Raw genomic sequence first — 21059 nt, forward strand, 5'->3', positions numbered from 1 at the left:
AATTTCTGCTAAGCCGTCTTCGCGTGAATCCTGAAAGTTATTTTTGAGTTGAAAAATTAACCAAATGAATCAGCAATTATTCTACTGGTCAGAGTAATATTTCCCTGTTTAAAAACGACAACGTGTTTCTTAGTTGACGATCGAAGTTCGCCCACCCAAAATTATGGTAATGCCCGCCCTGCGCCACCCCACCCTCTGATTGACTTGCGTGGATTCGCAGATTCGAATCCCGTGGGAGTGACTTATGTGAGGCAGGATTGCCGTGACTATTCGCCACTCGAGAAGTATGTGTACCAATATGGAGGTAACTAATTTTGTTTGCCTACTTCACATCAAGTTGTGTAAAGAGACTGTCTAAAACCTATGGATAGGGGGGTATTCACTTGGCTGCTAACACATACAGTCCCCGAACTCGTAATAAAAATAAAAAGGGAAAAAATCAGAATAAAATTATAGCCTGACCCTAACCTGGTACACATACTTCGGGAATACCGACTATTCTCCGCTGGGGTGTAGTTCACGCAATCGCTGGTCGGTTGCGGCTTCATCAACAATCAAATCCAAAAATCTGAAACAAATATCTGGGAATGTAATCTAATACCCGACATAGACTAACTGAACGAGAGTCCGAGGTTCGACATATGAAAAAGCCGTCTTATTGCCTTTCCGATCTCATAATAAATATGGTAATCTCATCATAAATAGAACAGTATTTATTTATATTTACCACATGGGTATTATTTGATTTATTAATGAACGCTGGGTTAAGCTCGCACAGTGAGATTATATTTCATCGGATGTCGAAATATATATTTGTAATGGGATTTTAATATTCGTTGTTTGATAAGTGAAGCCTCCATAAAGGTCTTAAAAATCAGGGTCTTCAAAATTACTCTACAGTTTTATTCATCTGAAGCAAAATTATAATGAATCCAAAACAAATTACCACACACACAAATGCTACAAACTAAATAAAAGAAATTAAGATACAACAGAATGCCTGTTACACGAAAAGCGAGGCTAACTTTGAAATGAGTAAAAAACTTGATACAATGCAGCAAGTATTGTTGTTCGATTTCGAACAAGCTACAAAAAAAAAACTTTGCTATAATGTACTGGAATTGTGTGGACAATTTTCCACATTCATTTAAAACCTATGTTGCACCTATTTTGATATTGTATCTAAATATTCGGTACACTTTCTCCATTTCAATAAACCAATGTCTATAACTGAGTGAAAAAATTATGAAAACTATGCAAAACGGAAAGATTTCATACTAATTGGTTTTCCCGCATGTACAGAAGGTTGTCTGAAACGACGTAATCATTGATATAAAGTAACCGTCATTTATTCAGACTAAATCGAAAAAACAACTTGTGGTTCGAAAGTTGAGGTCAGATTTGTGGAATCGGAGTTTAAACATTTCTACAGTATTAACCAGTTCCACAGTCCTGCTAGATGTATGAAGATTTATATATAACTAAAACTTGGATCATGCTTTTATACATACATTGGAACAATTTAACAAACTATTGATTGTAAATTATGTTTTTCTACAATTTCATAAATTTGGAAAAAACTTCTTCACTAGTTCCGTTTTATTCATTGTTTCTAAAAAAATTCTGAAAAAAGTTTTCCCAAGTTTGGGAACAAAAGATACGTTTTCGGCTCCTAAGAATGAAAGATTATTTGTCAAGCCAGAATTTGCTCTGGGTAGATAAGCATCATGCAAAACTTTGAACAACACCTTGGTATTTTTAGAATCAAAGAATCCAGCGCACAACAGCAAGAATTCGGTGTCAGCGCAATTCATAAGCAAAGTTGTCAACGCATCACTCCTTCTTGAAAGAAAGACAGTATACAATGAAAAAACGAATTTCTCATGCACGGTTAAATTTGAGACATCAACTTCGCCGAAACCCAATAATTCACTCGCTTGGGGACATAGCTCGACTTCTTCTATAAAAGCATGTTGTTCTTTTTCAGTTTGGTTAATGTTCATGTACATTTTAGCCATCACCCAAGTTGCACAATGCAGATGTTTTTTATTTTCTGGTTTTAAAAGCTTTAAAAGAGAATATAAATGGTCAAGTTGGATGTAAGGATCTGAGAAATGCTGCGAAGCTACTTTCCAAAGGTCCAATTTCCCTTGGTTTGTTAGATGTTTTTCAATGTTTTCAACTCTTTGTGAACCAACACAAAATAATTTTGGTGCACATAGTTGCTCGTCCAAATCATTTTCTGAAGTTGTGATGAAAACGGTGCTTCTTGGGAATTGATTTTTATTTACGATATCATACAAAAGCTTTGTCCCATTGTTTATTTGTGAACGCGAGAAATCATCCAATATGAACGTAATTTTATCGTCATTGTTTCCCATCCACGATACATATCGTTCTAGTTCATTTTTGGCCAGATTGAGTCCATGTCTAATAAACGATCGTTTTATAATATCTTTGACTTCTTTTTTTTTTTCACTCTGAATATGGAACACCCTTGTCTCGGAAGATGATATAGTACGCTCAATTTCGTCACAGATCGTAGTTTTTCCACTGTAATGCCCTCCTTTAATGACATTGACTTGTCCCGTAGATATTTTAACAAATTCTACTAAGCTGATGTTACAGCCACCATCGTCATCTGAGATCATTGGCATCATGTTTTTCTTGTGAGTGGATGTGCTTGAGTATTTTCTTTGGATTATTTTGTTGACATCAGCAGGAGTTCGCCCTAAAATATATGACATAATATTTTTCAGTGGGCCGAGTGGGGGTATGCATCAGGTAAATAACAAAATTACACTAAAAGGAAAAAGTTATCAGTTCCACCGAATCTCAAGAAAAAAACATCTCTCGGCTCTATATTTCCAAAAATTAGTTTCAACAACGACAGCCCATAATAGAACCTCCGCCTGTAAATATTTTGACAATTTGATCCCAAATCTTGAACCTCTAATATTTTAAACGTTCGGACTCTGAAAGCCGGATACAATTTAACTAACAAAAATATACTTTCGTTGCGTTTTACCAAGGTCAGTTTTTTGATATACATAATTTAACAACGGCTAAATCCATTTAGATACAATGACAGTGGGAAATGTAACTTTATTATAGCTGCGAATCACCAATTGACTAAGTTATGATCCGATCTAATGAATTGACACACCGGCTAAGCGCATAAATAAATAACTCAATACTATTTGATTTACCCATTAAAAAAGTTGTTGAAGCTGGACTCCTCTGTCTTCTTCCTGATACCTCAGCATATATTTCGACCTTGTATTCAGAAGTAACACCATCACTCTTGAATGTTACAAAGTTTTCTTTTTGTCTTTCGAAATGTTTTCCCAAACTGTCAAAGTTTGGGTGATAACCATGTGGCTGTATATCCACCACAGCGAAGTCTATTTCCACTGGCATTTCCCATGATATTTTGGCAATTTTTCCAGGTTCCGTCTCATCCAACTCAACTTTAATAGATTTCAATTCTATCTCCGGGAGGTCAGCTATAATAGAACAAAATTTCGTCGTATACTTGAATTGAATGATGAATTTAACAAGGATGATTAATCTAATTTTTTTCTGGATCATTAGAAAGTTCAGACAAAACATGGGCAGATGCTACTCGACCAGCCAGATATGTTGAACCTATTTCTGTAGCCAGTTTCAAATATATAGTTCTTCCAAAGTTATTATTTATAAAAACAGGGTACAAAATTTGAAACAGTTCTACAATTCGAAAATAGAGAATATTAAAAAAAGAATTATTTCCAGAAAAGTGAATCTAAATAAAATACTGTACAGTGTACACAGCAACGGTTCCCAATGGGTGCACCATGAGAATTAACAGAAATGTGTTAAAAATAACTAAAACGAGCTGCAGTTCATTTATCTGCTAAACCGAGTTCAGAGAACATGAGTGATTTTTTTAGCATTTCAAAGGAAAATCGGACATAGATGAGGAAAGGTTGACTTTTTGCCGTTATTTCTTAGGCCTGCATATTACAGACATTAAAAAGCATAAGTACAATTGATGATCGCAAAATTGAGTTTTATTCAAAAGCAGCTTTTTTTCGTGTGAGTGCGCTGAGGTTTTTTTCCCTGATAATTTGGGGCCGCACGAACAAAATGTTTGAAAACCGCTGCTGTACAGTATCTATTGCGCTTCCACATTCCGTTAATTCACACCCGGAGGAATAACTCACCCAATATGTAATTGACTGATGTTGATGTGGGACTTTGAACATCACCGATGCCAGAATAAATATCAGCAATCACGTTTTTAAATCCAGCTGTGATTTCATAATAATTTTCATTTGTGGCAATTGGAGCGGATGTTATTCCTCCACTCGTAATAATTATCTTGAATCGTTCGACTTGTGTAGGCCGATCCCATCGCATCAAGACCTTTTCCCAAGGTTTCTCCGAATCTGGTTCCCACTTTACGGTGTCGGCTTGCACCATATTTATTGTTGCTAGAAAATAAATTTACTTTAGTTAAGTCCAGCTTGTTCCTATTTTGAACAGGGTTTACTCTTAATTTTCTCATTTACGTCGTAACTTCGGTTGTTTTATTCACCCATTAGTTTTCATCATTCAAGTCAATTGACACTCATGAAAAAATGCACTAATTTGTTTAAATAAAAGTTCGAAAAAGGGATAAAAAATATAACTCGCTTATCATGTTCGGATCAGATTTTAAGCTGCATAAGAAGCAAGTAATATGAAATTGAGGTTATCTTGTATCCAGGAATTTTAAAAGAAGTCTCTTTATGTCTCCATTTTCAAAGTTGGTTACCAAGTTACGAAGTAGCAAAATATTATTTCTTTTTTTTTCCTAACTTCTGCAAATTGCATCTTTAAGTATTCCACTGTAGTTATACAGTTCCACTGTACCTGTAGTTATAGTAACTTCCGCAGGGTGTTTGCTTTTAATAGTTCCACAGAACGAAAGTACTTTGATATAATATTTTGTTGCAGCACATTTAACATCAACTTGCCATTTGTTATCCTTGATATTTTCTCCAATCATCATAGAGTTAACATATACCGAAAATGATTCGGCGCTTTTTGGCCAATCCCATGTCAAATGAAACATTCCCCAAGGATTGTCTTTGTCAAGTGATACCTTCAAATTAGACGGTGCCATAAGCCCTATTAATAGAAATAGTGAGTATTAGTAAATTATAAAAAATAAGTGATTAAGATTTTAAGTAAAGATAAGGAGATCGCCGATTGCCTTGTCATAGTGTATTCTGAATAGACTGTTAAAAACAGTGCTTCGCACCATTTTACATCTGAAGTGAATTGCTATCATTTTTTTAAGTCAAGTCTGACTTTTTGAATATTTTGCAAAATCAACGCTCTTCAATGCAATGCTGCAACTTGGATTTCCTGAAAGATAAAGAAACTGTACGAATAGTGTGCTCACCCAATCTAAAGGTTGATGCTGTTGGCAGCGGCTGTCTGTGTCCTTCAACCATAGAATATATTTCAACCAGATATTCTTCACCATCATCATTAGGGTTGACAAATTCTACAAGGTTTTTTTTGCGGATCTCATGTTTTATTTCTTTATGTGGACCGGCCTGAGGATGGTGTGACTTAATATTTACCGATATATTTTCTACCCCAAGAGGCATTTTCCATGATATTATTGCCTTTTCCCAAGGTTTTATGTCGTCTAATACCACTTTGATGGAATCTGAATCTATCTCTGGAACATCACCTGCAACATAATAATCGATTACAATGTATGTCTTGACAATGGTACACAAATCGACACTAATCTTGAAAGAAGTGGGTCTTTTCCTGCTAGATACCAGCCAACATAACTGAAAGAAGTTGCGAAAATATTTTGCGAGAACACCTTATTGCAGGTCTGTAGTTAGAATTTTGATAAATTAAATTCACCTAAATATACTCTTGTTTGAACAATTATACCGCTATTGTATCTAAACAAAATAAGATCTTGTAAATACCTGTTGTTATAGAAGTTGTAGCGGGGTATTCACTTTTGATAAATCCACACATTGAATATAGTTTAATCCTGTATGTTTCTGTTGGTTTTGTATCGCAAAATGTGAATTTGTTTTTCTCAATATTATTTCCAATGCATTCATCATTGGCTAAAATTAAAAAGGACTTGGCGCTCTCTGGCCTGTCCCACTCCAAATGAAACATTGCCCAAGGTCGTGATTCATCTAAGATTGCTTTAACCGACTTGGGTGGATGTAAAAGATCTAAAAAGTAAGACCTCCATAAGATGCAGTATTGAAAAAACTCCAATTGTGTCAATTTATTGATTAACTTTGAATCTAGTTCTGGTGGGCCTAGGTATATCAATCAATTGAACTGCCTGCCGGGATATCCAAGTAGTCTCCATACAAAAACTCAGATCAGAAGTTTTGCCAAAATCTATCCCGCAAAGTCCCGAAGGCCATTGTTTATTTAGGGAATATTATCTAGTTTTCCGTCAAGACAGGTATGTTTACTAAAATGAAACAGTATAGACTTTATGAATTGTCTGAAGGTTCTGAATCTTGAGTCGATGAGGTCTTCAAAAAAGAATGATTCAAATTTTTTCAGCAAACAGAAGCATTGCTGAACCTTGGATACATTTTAAAATACAGAAGAAATTGTTTCTAACCTGTCAAAATTTCTTTTGATGCAGATTGTCCTTGAATGTCATTGATGTTGTACGCAGAAACAACAAACTTGTGCTTTGTGCAGGGCAAAGGTTGAAATAATTCAAATTTTCTTTCATCAATCTTTTCCTCATGAACCTTCTCATTCAATCTTTCTCCAACAAAAACTTGAATCAAATAATGAGCAATGTTGCTGGGCAATTCTTCCCATGTAACAATAATTTTATCCTCGGTGACTTCAGCATTGAGTCCGAAAATCTTTGGCGGTGCTAAAACAAAAATATTGGGTGATTGCAAAATACGGCAGGCATAAAAAATATCTAAAATTATATACTATATATTAAAACAAAAAAGGAAATCTGGCTGAAATATAGCTTAGCAAGAATATTCTGCTCAGTCCCAAGAATTCTATACCAAAACACCTGGCCCAATCGTGGCTAGTGAATGTATTGCAAACATCAAAATCGATTAACTAACCCAAAAGTATAGAGCTTATTTCAGACCATTCTCCGAACTCGGACGTATTAGCTGCTCTCACTCGCAGTGAGTATTCATTGCCTTCTTGCAGGCATCGGTATTTGCACTGCTTATTATTTGCTACTTTTAGAATATTTTCGATCTCCTGGTTGGTTTGGATTTCGATTTCATAATACAAGATTCCATATTGTATTTTCCATTCAATATTGATATCTGTGGACTGATTTTCACTGCACAAATCCAAGCTTTTAATGACAGACGCTTCTGGTCCTGTAAAATACATCACATGTCTTTTTTAAGAATACTTTGCATCGACTCAATCTTGCATAAAATCGTTAAATAGAGTATTTAGGAATAATATACTGCAACAATCTTTTAGGGCAAAATTTAAGCATAATCATGCTATTGAATCAGATATGTTTTTTTACATTCTACCAGATGCATTTTTTCACAATTGTCTCAGAAGAGAGGGTAGTTAATAAGATGACGTAATTAAATGACAATCCATGGCCATACCCATTCGTTGACTGTTCCAAGCTTGGGCTTGGGCAATAGCTAAAACAAAGATACAATATCAGTGAAATCACAGTTTAGACCACGTACTTGTTAGAATATCCTTTGATTTTGTGATTCTACTTTTTCTTTCACCGTTTGCAGTTTGTACTTTGACAAAGTATTCTGTGTTGTTCTTAACTTTGTCGAATTTGCAAGAGCTTCCATGAGTTGAATTTTCCTCAACATAAACATCATTTCTTGCTTCAAAAAGTGAAACAATGTTTTGCAATCCATGTCTGGTTCCATTTAGGTCCACTACCAATGAATTGTCTTCATCAGCATGCAACGAAATATGTGTTGGAACCCAGATTTCTGTGAATTGTAACAAATAACTTCTGTCAGATTCCGTGAAACCATTAACCAATGGTAATTATCAGAGGTAGAAGAATTACGGAGAAAATAAGAGTAGCTATCACCGAATCGAAAAAGTTATAGCACAGTCTAATGGAGTTTAATCAGTGAGATATTGTGTAGTGTATTGATTAGTGCCTGCTTGTCAATGCTTGAAACCAGTTGTTGCCAAGATTTTTCTTAAATTTCCCCTTTGTCTATTTTGGAACACTTTATTGCTCCATCACTATGCTTAAAAACTACTTTGTTTATGTACTCTTCAGTTAATGTAGTTTATAACGTGTGCGTTAATAAGTATTACTAGTAGTAATAATAAAGAACCAAAGAATATCAGTAATGCGGCAGCCAATAAAAAACAAACTTCATTCCTGGTTGGTAAATGTTTGCTACCTCCCTAATGTTCAGTGAATTAGCAGGTATGCCTCAACTCTATTGGCATTGCAATTAAAAATCTCACACAAACGCCTTTCCATAGTTTTACTATCAATTGGACGAGTTGGGTGGACTGGTAAGATTCCAAAAGCGCTTTCCCCGTGTCAGTAGTTGCTCGCCACTATTATGTGAAATTTATATACACATACACAAAAATACTATTTACCTGTTTTTGTTTTGTCCTGAGAAATTTTTCCGTAGCCGCTTTTATTACCAGCCTTCACTGATATTGTGTATTCCATGTCAGGAGTTAAATTTTCAAATTTAAATTGTAGATTTTTTATCACGTGTTCTTGTAGAAAACCGTCTGACATCGCTCGTATTTTATACATTGTGGCATTGGGGGTTTCATCCCATTTACAAACGATCACCCTATCAGGATACTGGTCATCTAGCTTTATCTGAAGGTTCTGGACATATGATGGCCCTAAAAAAAATTATGCACAGACTATTAGTTAACATGATTTTTTGATAAAAGGGGATATGGATAAATTCACATCTGATTCTGATTTCAGTGTATTTAAACAAAGACTGTTTGGACTACCAGCTCATGTTTTTTTTTAAATATTTGATTATATCGGTTCAAAATTTAAATTGTGTTCTTTGAAAGTCATCGAGATTGTTGTTTGACAACATAAAAGTTTGTTGCGCTAATGATTTGGTTTCTGCGAGACTAACGGCTCACCCTTTTTCTACTCTTTTGTGCCGGTGGATTCGTATGCATATACTACAAGGATGCTGTAGCAAGAGTAAAAATAACGATTCAAGAGTCTTGCTGCATACTAACACAAATATATTTCTGTAACGTTTTGTCTGAGGTCAGGTTAAACATAAAACAAATATCACAAAATTATACTTGTCACACAGACAACGATTTTGGTCTGGATTATCCAATGCTGAGAAACACAAAACACAACTTTAATTGTTGAACATAAAATAAAGAGATCTCATCAATCACCTGTCATTTCAGTAACCCGCTGTTATTTAATTAGGAATTCGCCGTTTTTATTGAATATTTAACATCCGTAACTCCATAATTTTACACTGATTGTTTAAATATGCATGTAACTGCTTTCCTTGTTACAGTCGAATTATATATGTCTGAAGTAGTCTGACCTTGGTCAGACGACACGTTACAGAAATATTGGGTCTCCGCTCTAGGAGACCCTTATTATCAGTCGTTCTGTCTGGCTGTTTAGATGTAGCGTCCTAACGACCGGACCAATCTGGATAAAATCTTCTACGTGGGTTGTCCTGCCACCCTAGTACTGTGCGTTTTATGAAAAGTTGGATGGAGGTTTCGTTTTCATGGAAACAACGAAAAACGCACCGATCTTTATGGAATTTCTAGTTTTTTTCACAATTTATCGCAATTTTCTCGCCAACGAAGTCGAAAATTAAAATTCTAAGAATGCTACCTTCCGCATAGCAAAATACTGTTTCCAAAGGTTCTCTTCGGTCTCGATACTCCATAAACTGGAGGAGCTTTAGGGATTTTAGTGAAGATTATTTTTTAATTTTCAGCCACAATATACCAGTCACGCGAGTAAGACTACGAAACGCGCAGCGTTTGAAATGAACTCAGCCGAACGCGCAGCGTTCAAAATGGACCGGCGTTTTTAGTATTGTCTCCTATTATCCGTTAGTAAACTGAAATGAAGCGGGCCCCAAGCAATGGCGGAGATCCAACTGGGTGCCCCTCCCGGCTTGTCTGTGTATCTGTGTGTCTGTTTAGATGTAGCGACTTTACGGCTGGACCAATCTTGATGAAATTTTTCACGTGGGTTATCCTGTCACCCTAGTAATGTGCATTTTATAGAAAGTACGGATTGAAGTTTCGTTCCCAAGGTAACAACGAAAAACGCGCCGATCTTTATGGAATTTCTGTTTTTTTCACACTTTATATCGCAATTTCTCGCCAATGAAATCGAAAATTAAAATTCTAAAAATGCTACCTTCCGCATAGCAAAATACTCTTTCCAATAAATTATCTTTGGTCTCGATACTCCATAAACCGGAGGAGCCTAAAGGATTTTAGTGAAGATTATTTTTTAATTTTCAGCCACAATATACCAGTCACGCAAGTGAGCGTTTGAAATGAATTCAGCGGAACGCGCGGCGTTCAAAATGAACCTATTATCCGTTGGTAAACTGAAATGAAGCGGGCCTCAAGCAATGGCGGAGATCCAACTGGGTGCCTACCGGCTTGTATTTGTGTTAGTGTGCAGCAAGACTCTTGAATCATTCATAAAAGTTTAAACTTCCTTGCGTATTAGCGAATGCTTTTTGAGGCCCTTTTTGAAAGGGAAGGTGTGGAACCACCTAATAAAAAAACTAAACTAACTTGGATCTGTTGTAACCTCATTCGTGAGGCATCCATCACTTTCAGAGCCGCCATTGTAGACCGCAATGATACTGAATTGATAAGAGAGACCACTCTTTAATTCATCTAATGTACAGCTAGTTTCATTGACTTCTTTAATCGTGTCGGGTCTATTTGCCTCTTTTATGAGATAATGTGAAGGAATCGATTCTTCCGGAGCTTCCCATCTGAGGTCAACACACTCTGTTGGCTTTTCTTTGTTCAAGAAAGCTTTCGCCATTCTAGGAATGGAGCCGCCACCTGAATGCAATAATTGTGGAAGATTTTTAAAAAAAGATCAGTTCCTACACCATCAAGTCCATGCATCTGAAAACTACTAATAATAACTAATCTCATATCCGGCATTGACCGATAACCGGACAACAGACTGTGGTTTCGTCATATGATTAAGCCATCTTATCAACTTTCCTTTATCCGTGATAAATATGTAAATTCTATCCCTGACATGGGAAAACTACGTCCCGCGGGCCAAATTCGACCCGTTGAGTAACTCAAATTGGCCCACCTGTTGCTGTCACAACCAAGCTAAATCCAAATTTGATATTTCAGCTAACAAATACCTCAAGGAATTAGTTGAGATTGCGATTAAATTTAGTTTTGGCCCCATGCTTATTGTTTTCCACTTTGCTTTCGTAACACTGTAAATATTGTTCATAAAATGTAACTTTTTACGTTACACTTACATGTCCCGCCGGTTTAGGTGAGAAAAATTTTCCGCCCTTGGACCAATAACCTTGCGCACTCCTGTTCTATCTTAAAATGATTAATCAATTAATTGCTTGGCGAACCACAGCTTTTATGCAATTGTCGTCGATTTTTATAACAAAAAAAGATTAGCTATGTCAGATGCCTAGTTATTGGGCTGAGATATGCATTTGTTTGGCAGTGTAGAAATTATGATAACTTACTTTATGCATGACTTGAACAAGTTTTAGTAATCATTGAGAAAAGTCTTTGTGACTCAACCAAAAGTGGAAACAGTACTAATATATGAGTTATAAACCTCACTTATATGTTCAGAGCTTTATATTCTCTCATTTTGTGACGGAGACGCCAGTGATTTAGTAATTTAAAACAGCCAAGGTTGAAAATGGTAAAAAAAAACAGTGGAATAGTTTGTCTCACCTATCAAATAGTTTATAGATTTTGTTGTAGTGCATCGATTGTCTTTACTATGGGCAGTGACTTGGAAAGTGTAATAAGTTCCAAGAGAAAATTCACCAATTGGTTTTGTGTGCTTTGTCAGTGCTTTGATGATTTCCTGGTAATCAATTTCCTTTTTACTTTCAGACTCAAATATTTTGAGTTCGTATCGTTCAGCACCCCGTGCACTGTCCCATTGTACCAGCACTTGCTCTTTCTCTACTTTCACTCTAACATTAGGTTCGGTAGGCCCTAGAATGCAAGAATTGTTGTGAATGAAACTACACATTTTAAAATTACATTTAAATATTTTTTATTTCCTACATGAGCAGTTGATTGTATATATGAGAGAGACACAGGTCTTAAACTTCAATTACTTGTTATACAAGGGTTTCAAAATGTAGGATTAATTAGGGCAGTGCATCTCAACCTTTTTCATATCGCGGTCCACTTGCACGGAGTGTTCGCTTCGCGGACCACCTTTATTAGGCCTGAACTACATTTTCATGTTACGGAATAGGTATAACTACAAAAAACTCACTTCAATGGCATTTGCATATGTTGGTTACAGAAATAACAAACTATGGTTATGAATCATGACTGTGGGAAGAGTGGGCTGTAAAGCTGTAAAAAAACTCACTTGAATGGAAAACAGTCTTAAAATCTGCTTCAAATATCTTCCCTGTGTCGATTTCTTCACATTTTGTTTTTATATGCACGGTATAACATTTACCCAAATTAATGAGAAATTTTTCTGTGCAAGATTGGTCGGTTAGATGTTTAGTGAACATCGTATGGCTCTCTTGTAGCACTTTAACATCATATTGTAGAATCTCGTAATCGTCGGAATCTCCTGAAAAGCCGGGAGGGTCCCAACTAACAGTTGCCATTTCAATGTTCCCATCGTCCGTGGACATTTTGATTTCAACGTTGCGTGGTTTGTCTGAGAAAAAGAAATCAATATACTAAATAAAAAGTTCGTTAATGGATAATCAGGAGGGTTTTGACTTTTGTTATACTATTTAATTTCCCTAATTTTTGGTGGTGTGTTACACAATACGCATAAATAAAAATTTGGATGACGAGCCACAGATAAATATAATAAATAGGCCTTGTCAACTTTTGAACAATTCAGGATTTGATTGGCCCATTGAATATTGGAGTCATGTCATCGAAGGTATATTGATATGCATGCCTAATACTTTAATATTTTCGTTGAATGCGTGATTTCTCTCATTTTAGCTGTTTAGCTATAACAATTTTTCGTTAATCAAAGCTTAATAAAATGAAGTATGTCCATTACAGCCTGATCGTGCTTAACTTACTGAGCGTTAGTAATCTTAACATAGCGCTAAACAATGGGTCGGTTAGAAATCGTTGGAGATAGGCTATATTAGTGGTTCTCAAACCCGGGGCGATATTGCCCACTTTGAGAATCACTGGGTTATATGAATATTAAGGAAATTTTGAACTCTTCATCATTCCAAGGTGGGGAATGGCTCCTTCGGCCAACTAAACAAACTAGATAGCGATCGGAGACCGCCTACTTTTCGATCTGCGGTTCCGATTCCTTCTCTCTGACTCAATAGCGACACCGCGTGTATCATCACTAATTAATCAATAACTCACTAATTATACCACATAATTCATCCAAAATCAACAAACAAACAGACAAACAAATACATAACAACATACTTATCAAGATCGATAAGTAATGACTCTCGCCACTCACCTTTGCGATAAGATGCATATATATAAGGCGTCCTATTCTATACAATTATTAGCTGTGATAATGAAACTCTCATTTTTCAAAAATTACATAAGCTGAATAAAATTAAGAAAATGAACGCAGTGCTCACCAAAATCATCTTTCATGACATTAGTTACTTGACTGTGATCTGAAAAACAAATTGACCGAATTACTAACAAAAAAATATTCAATATAAATAATATGGCTTCAGTAAGAGTGTGCCAAGCCATTAGCCCTAGGGTTGTGAAATCGGGGAAAATTCGCAAATCGACGCAAACACTGTTTTTTAATTATACTATTCTACTCGAATATTTTCAGCAAATACTTACGTAAAGTTGTCTGGTTTGCTATTGTGATGTTACTGCCATGAATGTTGCTGTATTGGGTTGACATAGTATCACTTGGCTCTGTCGAAAAAAGAAAAAAAATATCATTCAAGAGTGTAGCCAACCCCGATTTTTTGTTATTTTTTTGGGAGGGGGCAAATTTTATTATTTATATTGACGTAATACGACGCTTACGTGTACCTTTTACCCCGAACAAGGCTAGATAAAAACAGACACTGATATCTAACAAATTCTTAAAGAATCGTTCTACATTATTCTTCGTTGTCGAAGTTACCCAAGGTAAACAAGCGCGCATTTGCATCTATCTCGGTTGGTTCATTATTGATAACACGCCAGGAAAAGTCAGTTGTCAGTAAATGGTGCAAGAATAGAGTAAAATGGTGTAGGAAAATACGTAAAAATTTTAATTCTCACTGCAAATGCCGCAAAATTGCACTAAAAAAAAATGGTGATATTTTTTTGGTGGGGATGGGGAAGAGAGGCATGCCCTGGCTACGCCTATGATTTCATTTTTATACTTGCAACCTATCGAAGAAAATTCAAGCGCTTTTTGCTTGGTGGTTGTCGCATTGTGGTAGGGGGTTGAGAACAATTTACCTTCGACGATTTGCTGGACTCGTCGCCGTCGGAGGGCATTTCAAAAAATTTAAAACTGGATTGGAATTAATGACTAGATATTTTGAAATTAAACCAGATGTTATAACATGTAAACATTTATTAAAGTGTGTTTAAAATAAATTTCCCCTGCATATAAGAATGACAATTTTGTGGCCCAGTGTTAAGTAACAGAAAAAAAAACATACTTGCATGAGTGCTGACCATGTTTGATTCAGAATCACGACTAGAATCATCAGCATAAACTGCACGAACTAATATGCGATAGTTCGTGTCGGTTTTCAGTCTGTTGAACGTAGTGTTTCTCTTGAAAGATATTTGAGTTTTTCTTTTCCCAGCAGTTAAAGGAATGCATTCCACCTCATAAGAGTCAGGCTTTATCTCTGGCTCCATCCATTGTGCATGTAGGCTTCTGGTTGGTTTCTCAAGATTCACCGTTGCAGTAGGATTTCGTGGAACTTTAGGTCCTCCTGTAAAAACAAATTGTTTAATATATTTATCACCGGAAGAAATGCCTATGAGACTAGGTTTAATCATGGTCTATTATTTGCTACTGGTCTCGGTTGGGAGTATCTAGTTTTAATCGTTCTGAGGGAGTTAGTAGCCGGTCAGCGATCGAGTAAACCACCAGCAAGTCTTCAAATCATTCTTCGTGGGATTTGTATCTATTTAATGGATAAATATGTGCTTTGTTTGCTTGCAATGTTACTGAGAAATAAGCTCGATTTTTTTATTGCATTACTAATTTTCGTTGCCGATTTTCTGATTAAGATTTTCTTTAATAACAAGAATAATGCATCTCGTTATTAAAGTGGAAATCTAAGTATAATAGCAGCTATATTATATCTATTTTATATCTATATATTATATATATATATAATTTTCTAGGAATCATAGATTCAAACCCTAAAACCTTATTTAAAATATATATCCTAAAATGGCGCGATGCTGAAATAGATAAGTGACCGCTTGTCTAAAGAGGTTTTCGATAAAAAAATTAAGCGCTTCGCAATCGTTTTTGCTTGTCGTGATCAATGGTTTTCAACCTTTTTGGTGGAGCGGAACCCCAATAAAACATTCCAGAGGCTCGAGGATATACTGTGCAGGTTACTCCTGAATTATGTGAACCAAGATGGCGGACACCGGAACGTAGTATGTGTAACAGGTTAGGATTGGGCCATAATTTCAAATAAAAATACTACGGTAGTCACATGGCTAGTCCCCGAACTCGTAATAGACTTAAAATATGGAACTTCAAAATAAAATTAATGCCTAACCCTAACCTGGTACATATACAACGTTCCGATGTCCGCCATCTTGGTTCGCATATTACAGAAGTACCCTGTGCAGTAGTTTAAATGTCGGAAATATTTAAACTGTCAAATCATTTAAAGCAAACCTTACTGGGAAACATTTAAACCAAACTGGAAAAACAAAATGAAGCATAGCAAGTTTAATATTAGAGCCAAATATAGTAGGTATTCAAATTTATTAATATATACTCTCGGATTTGAATGAAAATGACTGTACTGACGCAGCCATGGTTGAACCCCACTCGTCTAGGTGTTGTTTATCTTGTTTTGTAACTATATTGGATAGGAAAAAACTTTTATCTCACCGATGATACAAGTCTCCCATTGTGAATCTTTCGCAACATCATTCGGACAAAATATTTTGAGCTTAATTTCACAAGTTTGACCGATTCTCAATTCTTCTTTCAACTCCATTCGATGTTGGCATTTGCTTTCGGGAAAATCTTTATGAATTATTTCTTTGGTCTTGTCCAAAACATTTCTGACTATCAAAGTGTAATGTTTTATTCCTTCTGTTCTTTCCCACTGAAACTTGATGTTTTTTTGATCCCATGTTGTCTCAACGACTCGTCCTGGTGCTGGAAATTTATTAATATAATAAATCATATAGTTGTGTCTAAAGCACTCCCCTTCTACGCATAGAATAACCTAATATTTTAGGCAAGTTTTCCCCAGCTTTTTATGACGGAACATAACTATTTTCGAAAGAACATATCTTCTTTTAAAAGTTGGCATACTTTTTTAGATGGGGCGTATAGCTTTATCGGAGGGACCACATGATATTAGAACGGCATGGACCTTTTAAAATATTCATAGCCTTCGAAAAGTGGCATATTTTCTTGAAAAGTGCATTAGCAAGTGCTTTTTTAAAGAACTTAGTGGTTTTAAAAAGCGAATAGTTTTCTTAGAAAAGATACAGCTACAAGTAATTACACAGGAGTACATGAGTATTCACCCAGCAGTTTCTTGTAAACAGTCAGATTTCAGTAGTGCCTTATACAGGGACTTTTTTGGAGTGAATATGCTTTTACACAATCTATAGTTTTGTGCGATGAATATCGCCAAACATTTAAGTGCTTATCTACCCCAAACGTATGAATGTCCATTAAACAGATCCTGCTTTTTTGGAGAATCTTTGATTAAACCGCCTTTACTCCGAAATCTTTGCTCATAATTTTCAGACTAGAGGTTCAGACTATGAGAGACCCTAGGGCATGGGTCGGCAACCTTTTGCCGCTCGCGGGACAACATTGAGGGGTGCAAGTCATTGGCGGGCCGCACATATTTTTAGAAAGTTGAAAACCAAACGGATGATACTTTTTATAATAAAAATCAAGCAGTGATACATTTCTCGAATTGAATTTAGATTTATTTCCTCATTGCATCTCAAAATATTCCATTTGAATATTTTCAGCGCCATTGGACCTTTTGCACTTAGCATCAACTTTTCTGCTTTTTGTCGCCATTTGTCTAATTATAATTAAATTATAGGCTCATTAAACAAGCAATTGTGAATTATATACTTGTTTGGTTATAATATAATTCAGTCTAAAGAATATAATCGTCAAAACAGGTGTTTTGATACTTATAATTCAGTGAAGCGTCGCGGGCCGGATTATATTACTCCATAGGCCTGATCCAGCCCGCGGGCCGTAGGTTGCCGACCCCTGCCCTAGGGCCCTAGCTAATCCATTTGCGAAACTTCTCTTTAACAATGACGTCATAAATATTCTATTTTATGGTCATAATAGGAGCCCACTTCTTTTTTTAAATTGCGTGATATACGAAATTTAATTACCGGTGGGATGCTTAATTACCCAAGTAGATCGGATAGTGAGTTGAATTAAAAGCACCCAAGAATGAAGTAACATGCCATGGCACCAGTAAATCCGACGTCATAATATCCGTCTAGCCGCGAAAGATGAGAGGCATGGCGCAATTACTGGTAAACAGAACAATACTGATAAATAAAATTATTATTTTTTTTTAACAAACGGGTCTAGGATAAAAAAGATCCGAAATAGTAAAAAATCCAATCGGTCCTATATTCTTTGTTACGTAATATAGCTATAGCCTATATGCACATATTTTCCCCACTTTTTTTTTAAAAAGGCGCTAATACGATAAAAAGGGTTCAAATAATTAAACATTATTAGTATATTTTGTTTTAACGTCAAATGCTTTGAGTTTTTTAAATTCAGGCAAATTCATTTATTCGACCTATTTAATCTATTGAGTTTGTAAACGCTGAATATTCGAGACAAGGACTGTTAACCTAATGAAAAAAAAAAAAAAATTCTCAAAACGGTTTTATTCCCGGACAAGCCTGTAAAATTCAAAATAAACTTATAAATGATAATTGAATGTCGAGGCCCTCAGGCGTCAACCTACCATGCTTAATGGTAAGTCCGGCCCGCCCCCATACATCTACAGTCTGTGAAACATACTATACATGCTGATTTATTATGCTGCCTCTATCTCATCATTCTCATACATCCCGTTGAAACAGAAAGGGGAAATTTTGATTTTAAAAACTTTCTACTCCAATCAAAGTAAAATTTGTGGCAAATTTATATGTGGTTTGAAAACGTGTTACGTACAAAATCTTTAATTTTGTATTTTTTCATCCAAGCAAGAGCTATTAAATTAATTCAACCTTAATTCAAAATAAGAGTTGATCATTGAATATCATTCCCCAGCAGAGGCTGTAAAACATACTACACATGTTCCTTATTTTAGTTCTATTACGAGTTCGGCCACTAGCCAAGTGACTTCCGTAGTATTTGTTGCCTAACTCTAACCTGGTACACATACTACGTTCCGGTGTTCGCCATCTTGGTTCACCTATTTCGGGAGTACCAAATATTCTCCTTCGCTAAACGTCATTTCGAACTAGTAAACCAATGACAATTCTACCGGTTTAGTTTCAGTGTTTTTATGGTCAGAATGATTTTGTGCTCAAGGCATAATTTTCGCCCTATACTAAGTCGTGTAACGCCTGCTTGGTCAAACCTAAACATAATGTAATAAATATAAAAATATAACTGTACCTGCATTTTCCATATTCTTTTTCTCTGTTCGTGAAATACGCCTATAATAATTCGTTTAACATTTCATCTAACTCACACGGAACCATACTTCCCCTTACTGCTGTCTTTATACACGCACAGGCGTAACGGCGTCAATGAACATACACTGTGATAAAAATAGCAATATATCACGTGCTTGTCCAGTGATACCGACAATTCGAAACCAAATCACATTTTCTCAATGGGTAATTTGCCTGATTACTTTGATTATGACCTAAAATTACATATATTACTGCTACGAAATAGTAGGTATTTCATTTTGTTTCCAGTAGATCAAACATTAGGAATATTACACTTTGAGTTTAACGGTTTTTCACAGTGTGCTACATTACTTGGAAAATAAATGATACGTCTAAACTCGATACCGTATTCAAGCTAAGCGCAAAAGCCAGAATTATTGAGTGCTTATGACATCAGCAGTCTGTGTGCAATCTTGCGTAGACTGTATAAACCTACGAACAATTGTTAATCGTTCAGCTCAGCTAATCATCTTTGCTTGGTAAAGAGGCTTCATACACACTGTAACGTCGCGCTGTTCCCAGACGATGGTCGCAACAGTCTTTATATTGTCGGGGTAAAAAATTAAATTTTTCAGTATTTATTTATGGACTCGTAATTTAATTAAACGTAATCTACAATAGTTTTGCTTGGACGTTTCGAACTGAATTATGGTTTCATTTGCTTTCCTGGCGTCCTAATTCATTAATTTTTCTTTGTTTTATCATTCTCGTATCGCCTTTATGCTGATTATAACGACAAAATAACTCACCTTTGTACTTGACTAATTTAGCGGGTTGTTTACGCTCTTTATCTGATCGCCTATATTTACTTTCGTTCGTTGCAATTGGGGATGACACTTATGGATTTACGAATCGAATCTTTTTCAAACGATTCGAATCAGATTTACCCGATTCGGAGCGATTTACAGAAGAAAAACAATATCGAGCGTTGATTCATCGTTGTTATTGGCGGCGTTAAATCTGCCGAATGCGATTATGCGGCACTCTAAATTACAACATATTACGGGACGGAGCGGAAATAGAAATGATTTTTTCGCGATTGACTTTTACTTATCCGCCGCCATATTTTTCAAGTTCAGCGCAACACACTCTTTCACGCATCACTCGACGTGCTGTGTGGGAGTAATTCTCCTCAAACTGTAGGTTCAGTATTCCACTGAATGACCTAAGTTTCTATTATACGCGAATTTAAATGGATCGTATACCCGAAAATTTGTGACAGTTTTATTGGAAATTTGCAATAGCACATTTCGCCCTATACTAAGTCGTGTAACGCCTGCTTGGTCAAACCTAAACATAATGTAATAAATATAAAAATATAACTGTACCTGCATTTTCCATATTCTTTTTCTCTGTTCGTGAAATACGCCTATAATAATTCGTTTAACATTTCATCTAACTCACACGGAACCATACTTCCCCTTACTGCTGTCTTTATACACGCACAGGCGTAACGGCGTCAATGAACATACACTGTGATAAAAATAGCAATATATCACGTGCTTGTCCAGTGATACCGACAATTCGAAACCAAATCACATTTTCTCAATGGGTAATTTGCCTGATTACTTTGATTATGACCTAAAATTACATATATTACTGCTACGAAATAGTAGGTATTTCATTTTGTTTCCAGTAGATCAAACATTAGGAATATTACACTTTGAGTTTAACGGTTTTTCACAGTGTGCTACATTACTTGGAAAATAAATGATACGTCTAAACTCGATACCGTATTCAAGCTAAGCGCAAAAGCCAGAATTATTGAGTGCTTATGACATCAGCAGTCTGTGTGCAATCTTGCGTAGACTGTATAAACCTACGAACAACTGTTAATCGTTCAGCTCAGCTAATCATCTTTGCTTGGTAAAGAGGCTTCATACACACTGTAACGTCGCGCTGTTCCCAGACGATGGTCGCAACAGTCTTTATATTGT

At 35.9% G+C, this 21059-nt stretch overlaps 1 protein-coding gene across 1 annotated transcript; it reads right to left on the minus strand.

Moving 5' to 3' along the window:
• Nucleotides 1–788: 788 nt before the first annotated feature.
• On the minus strand, nt 789–19319 carry LOC120329721 (uncharacterized). Its single transcript, XM_078118717.1, has 18 exons — nt 19064–19319; nt 16319–16591; nt 14889–15170; nt 14068–14145; nt 13848–13886; nt 12629–12931; nt 11971–12240; nt 10807–11085; nt 8629–8889; nt 7728–7991; nt 7125–7394; nt 6650–6916; nt 5982–6242; nt 5432–5728; nt 4897–5154; nt 4206–4475; nt 3210–3506; nt 789–2731 (listed from the first exon to the last, which is right to left on the minus strand). Exons 1-18 carry the CDS (start codon nt 19074–19076, stop codon nt 1563–1565), a joined length of 5151 nt encoding a protein of 1716 aa, XP_077974843.1. The 5' UTR covers nt 19077–19319; the 3' UTR covers nt 789–1562.
• Between the last annotated feature and the right edge of the window lie 1740 nt (nt 19320–21059).

This window comes from Styela clava, chromosome 12 (assembly GCF_964204865.1).
Source record: "Styela clava chromosome 12, kaStyClav1.hap1.2, whole genome shotgun sequence".
Taxonomy (NCBI): domain Eukaryota; kingdom Metazoa; phylum Chordata; class Ascidiacea; order Stolidobranchia; family Styelidae; genus Styela; species Styela clava.

Bases quoted from the DNA above. Each gene is read 5' to 3' on its own strand.
- LOC120329721 (XM_078118717.1), bottom strand. The intron at 8,890-10,806 runs GTTAGTTTAGTT...AATTTTTTTTAG, and splicing joins TGAGGTTACAACAGATCCAA to GGCCATCATATGTCCAGAAC. The intron at 7,395-7,727 runs GTACGTGGTCTA...TGTATTTTACAG, and splicing joins ATCAAAGGATATTCTAACAA to GACCAGAAGCGTCTGTCATT.